This window comes from Palaemon carinicauda, chromosome 27 (genome assembly GCF_036898095.1).
Source record: "Palaemon carinicauda isolate YSFRI2023 chromosome 27, ASM3689809v2, whole genome shotgun sequence".
Taxonomy (NCBI): Eukaryota; Metazoa; Arthropoda; class Malacostraca; order Decapoda; family Palaemonidae; genus Palaemon; species Palaemon carinicauda.
Window position 1 is genome coordinate 96423423 of NC_090751.1, and position 2500 is coordinate 96425922.

The 2500-nt window shown below is 34.3% G+C and overlaps 1 protein-coding gene across 1 annotated transcript in view; it reads right to left on the minus strand.

Annotated features, from left to right (window-relative positions):
* LOC137621047 (nephrin-like) overlaps nt 1–2500 on the minus strand; it is a 431807-nt gene that overhangs the window by 100031 nt on the left and 329276 nt on the right. The window contains exon 11 of the mRNA XM_068351486.1: nt 593–886. Within this exon, the coding sequence (XP_068207587.1) occupies nt 593–886 (294 nt within the window). The remainder of the gene's footprint in view (nt 1–592; nt 887–2500) is intronic.

Below are 2500 nucleotides of genomic sequence, written 5' to 3' on the forward strand. Positions count from 1 at the left end.
ACGTGTAAGAGGTAACTTTGTTTTCAGTATATCTAAGATTTTAAGAATTTCAGCAGAACATACAACCAAGCATCTGAAGAATATTGTACAATGGATATAGAGTAAGTGATGAAGCATCGTGAAGGCTAGTTCCATTCACATATTAAGGGTGCATACAGTACGGTTTCCTTGAATGGAGGGTAACGTGTAAGGGGTAACTTTGTTTTCAGTTTATCTAGATTTTGAGAATCTATGCAGAGCATACAACCAAGCATCTGAAGAATAAAACAAACTGTGCCATAAACAGGAAGGGTGGTGCATTTTGAATCAAGCCTAACATACCTATTTCTACCTGAAACAGTTCAAATTCTAAAGCCAGCTGGTCTTAGTGAGTTTTTTTGGCTTGGAAGCTAGCAAGCTTTCAGACACCCTCTATGATGAGGGTATATCTGTGATATTAGGAACAGCAAGAGTCTTAGCAACTCTTCCACATAGCAACAACAACAAGATAAGCACTGTAAGCAAACACTGGGGGAAACCCTCTTTCTCATAGGTTACTTAAAAATGTCAAGATAGTGAAACAGTAGATAAAAAAAGAGCACGCAACACTCACCAACTCTCTGCTCGGCTACTTTGAGAGTGACGGCAGTTAACGAGATAGGCTGAGACCTTCCCTTATCATTATAGGCTGATATCCTGATAGTGTAGGTCGTCCCTGGCTGGAGGGACTCGACTGAGAACTGGGGTTCGCCAGAGGACTGGTTCAGATGTAAAGAATTCTCTTCGTCATACACCTCGGCTAGGAAAGCCTGCTCCATGCCCCCATCAAAGCCATGTTCACACATCACCTCAATGTTCTCAGCTGTATTGTTGATGATCTCACAGTTCTCCGGGGAGGAGGGAGGTCCTGCCAGAGGAAATACGTAATCTGTAATACTTTTTATCGGTTTTACATCTACTGAGGTGCATTGTAATGCATCTGGAGCAGCGTCCATCTCTCGCGTGCATTATTTACAGTCTGGGTGCAACTTGGTGTGTGCATACATATAAATACTTATAGATATGTGCTTAAATACGTATGTGGAAATAAGCTGTGCGCAATTATGGTAATTCTTCATTTTAGTTTTTTTAGTTTTTTTTTTTTTTGGGGGGGGGGGCAAATACATTACTAATCATTATTTTCTTCCTCTCACCTCCTGTTCCATATGTGTCATTCATATTCTATAGTTTTCTTGTTATTTATCTATATAGTAATTGTGTCTATATTTTACCTTTATTCTAGTAATATATTAACATCCTAATACAAATCTAATGTCCTTTACATCCTCTTCGAAACTGCTGTTGATCATAGATTTCTAGAAAGATTTCCTCTATCCTCTTTCTAACAATGTACGATTATTTTTCATCTTTTATATATCTCATGGCTTTGCGATCCAATATTCTGTACAGTTTCTCACTAACAATTAAAAAAAATCCAGCCTTTTTAAAGCAATCTTTTACGCACTATAACACTTGGATATCATTTCAAAAATGTCTGACCAGGCCTAGCTGTGGAGATTTCAATGCCATCTGGTGCCGGCGAGCTTCTAAAACTGCAACAAAGGATGAAATTCTCATACAAAAACAATGTATTTTCTAACTAATGTATTCTCATTGATTATTCTGAAGGGATTATCGACGAATCCTTACTTCATTGGATATTAATTACCTTAATCTAAGTTTCGAAAACCAAAAATAAAATGAAAAAAGTTAGAATTCCTTTATAACTAAACAACCTTAATATTTGTTCCATGAATACATATACTATAGAATATCGTTATTCATATTCATTTCTATACTCAGGGAATATAAATGCACATAATTTATCATCAACTCTTGATAAAAATTACTTAATAATTGAAATCCTACTTACTGTATGTTAATAACCACGGTACTATTTAATACAAAATTAATAAAAATAAAAATAATCCTATCCAACAAAATATATTGACAAAATGAAAGTTTTTCATATTATTCAAACATCGTCAAAAAAATTTATTTCTTTTTAGTTCAGAAATCTTATAAAACAAAAGAGGATTTTTGTGGTAAGAATCTGTTATTCTGTTGTTTTGGAAGCTGATGTATACATCTAGTTTTTGTGTATAAAAAATTAACAGATGTATATTGCTGTATATTTAAAAAAAAATCTGGAGTCTTCGCCTTTTCTTCAAGTGCCTCTTCACCCGAAGAATCATTGTAAGATATTTCATTCTTCAGCTGATGAGACACTGAAAAAGTGCCAAAACCCCTGTGTTTTAAATATACAATGATGTATAACTGTGGATTTATACGCAAGAAGAGGGAGAATACATCTAGTTTTGTGTATTGAAGATTTACAGATGTCTATCATTGTATATTCAAAAATGTACTTTTTTTTTTTTAATTCTTCAGATGAAGAGACACTGAAAATGAGTGCAAATATCCTGTGTTTTTAAATATTTTAAATATACAAGGATGGCATAGCTGTGAATTTATAGGCCAG